This window comes from Pterocles gutturalis, unplaced genomic scaffold, assembly GCF_000699245.1.
Source record: "Pterocles gutturalis isolate BGI_N339 unplaced genomic scaffold, ASM69924v1 scaffold25432, whole genome shotgun sequence".
Lineage (NCBI taxonomy): Eukaryota > Metazoa > Chordata > Aves > Pterocliformes > Pteroclidae > Pterocles > Pterocles gutturalis.
In genome coordinates, this window is record NW_010116475.1 from 90536 (window position 1) to 93183 (window position 2648).

The following is a 2648-nucleotide window of genomic DNA, read 5'->3' on the forward strand; positions in this document are numbered from 1 at the left end:
TTTCTTTACAAATATTTTGCTGCTGAGAGATTCTACTCATAAAAGTAACTCATAAGTACTAATAAAGAAACTCAGAAGTTTCAACTTATTTTAAACAAAAAGCTTAGTAAACTGAAAAGAAAAAAAAAAACATTTTTAATATAAGACTTCCATGAAAAGATGTCTGTAATGTTTTTTATTCCTGCAACAGAATTCTATTTGCATTAATATCTGGAAGTTCCATGCTGAGTTGCAAAATAGATTATCAAAAAAAACCCAAAACATTAAAAAAAAAAAGAGTAAAGAGGATGTCTGGCCAAACAATAATAAGTCTTTTTATTCCATTATGTAGCTTAGATGTGACTGCACTTCACAAAATAAAAGTATTGAAAGATTAAAAAGCAATGACAGCAAATCTCACAGCAACGGTATACAGTCATATCTTTGCTCAGAAGTGGAAAATAGTAATAATTTCTCATTACTGTCATTCATTATATATCTTGAATGTGATTTTTAGTTCTTGTCCATTTTAATAAGTTTATGTGTTAATTAGCTTTTATCTGTTAAAAAGGAATGAATTGGTGCTAATATATTTGTGGCTATTCACTGTAGTTGTGAAAGAAGCCAGTTCCGTCATAAAGATGTGCCTTTTCTTCCTGTAAACATCTGAATGATTGTCTTCTAATGGCTGAAGAGTTTGTAAAAAGCCATACTTTGAAATAGCAAACTTGAGGAAATAATTTGTTTCTAATCACTTTATAAATCCATGTGATGGGACTATACAATTAGACAAAAATCACATTCAATGTGTGATATTCAATAGCTCAAGAAAAAAGTCAACATATGTTTGAATAAACTCATTATAATAAATAAAAGTGCTCAAATAAGCCAGCAATCATGAACAGTTTTAAGATTCCTCTAAGCAAATAAAGAAACTGAATTAACTAAGAGGTTGAAGAGGCTGAATTCATAATCTTCTGATATAACTTGAAATGCCAGTCCAGCTTTAGAGAGACTAGTCATCAAAATACCTTAGGATAGACCTTCATGAATCACAGAACATACAATTATTTACTGATCAATCAAAAGTTACTTTGATAAATTATCTTCAGTATTTGATTACAACATATATAATATTCACTGTAAAATACTTTTCCTTCTGAAAAGAAAAGCAAAAGTGATTAGACTCACCTTACATAAATGTTAAATTGTATTTGCTTAAGCATTCAGTAAGTAATTAGTATTTGTATATGAACAAATTTGCAAGAAGTTGGAGTCCTAAGAGCTAGTGACTTCATTTTTATCCCATGTACAGCAGTGCCACAATCTCACTTATTGATGGAGGAGTGGCAACAGGAAATTAGGCGTCTGAAGTACCAGATGAGCAGAGTTCCTAATTACACAGTTAGTGTTTACCATCCAATTAGTTCTGCTGACTGATGCTGACACTGCTTGCACACTCAAAGTTAGCAGCTTTATAAACAGCTTGCTGAAATAGGGTCTGAAGCTGTTGAAATCTGTATTTAAGCAGGATTCAAAGTGCAGGCAATTGTTTCTGTACTAGTGCACATATCTACATTATTTTGCTTAGCTTTTTTTCCTTTGCATACCCTCCCATATAAAAATGCATATGGCAGGTTTCTAAGAACCTTTTCTGATCAGGTGTCCTAGGCATACAAAGTTATAAACCTCCATGCTGCAAACAAATAATGCAACAACCAAGCTCTAATTATTCTCCAGACCTGGTCAAAGAAGCTTGCATCAGTGTGGAACTTCTAAACAGGGAAGCTGAGATACATAAAGAAAATCTCTTTGTCTGGAAGCAGCAGTCCAGAAGACATCTTCAGTCCCTGTGAAACGAAGGCACTATCAGTTTGAATGGAGACTACCATGCCTCCAGGTGACTACGTTCGAAGACGGGGTTATACAGAGTCTTCACTTCTGAAGCTTCCCACAGAGGAGTGCATTGGGAGTCATCGTGCACCTTTCCAGTTTGACCGTCATGCTTTGGCCAGAATTTCGACTTCTCCAACTTTAAGGCGTCTAAGGATGGCCTCTGCCTCACAAGCACTGTCATTTCAGGACTGCTCTGACACAGCTCAGTTGGGGAATCAAAAGGAATACATTGGGTCTCTCCACCACATTTGTAAGAGTCCACCTCGGTGCACTACAGCTTCCTCATTGTTGTTGCCTTCTTGTGTCCATGCAAAGCTGCTGTCTTCCAAAGCCAAATCTGAGACAACTATAGCAGATCCAGAGGTTGCTGGCCCCAGATCAAAGCTGCCAAGCCAAAGAGATACTCTCAGCAACAGCAGTCCCAAGGAGACACTCCAAAACTCTTGGAGAGCCAACTCTGCCGTGCTGCTTAGTAGACACCCCAGCCCTACACCACAGGAGCATGTCAAGGTGAGAAGAATAAGATTATGCAACCTTCTTCTCAATCTCGCATATTCAGTGTTAGTCCATCATGCCCCAGAGCATAAACAAAACCACAGTTCTTAACCTGAACTGCAACCCAGCCCTAGTTCCTTGGATACAACAGGTCAACTTCTACATTCATCAGGAAGGGAGATTTTTTTTCCTTCTAAACGAGCAGAAGATGATAGTTACAGCCTTGTCTCTTGGTGATCAGGTTGGCCTAGTCTGCTCCTGCCCAAGGCCACTCTTTC

At 37.2% G+C, this 2648-nt stretch overlaps 1 protein-coding gene across 1 annotated transcript in view; it reads left to right on the top strand.

Moving 5' to 3' along the window:
- The first annotated feature begins 1869 nt into the window (after positions 1-1869).
- Positions 1870-2648, top strand: part of LOC104463276 (chromosome unknown open reading frame, human C12orf74) — a 7073-nt gene continuing 6294 nt past the window's right edge. Inside the window, exon 1 of the mRNA XM_010075526.1 lies at positions 1870-2385. Within this exon, the coding sequence (XP_010073828.1) occupies positions 1870-2385 (516 nt within the window). The remainder of the gene's footprint in view (positions 2386-2648) is intronic.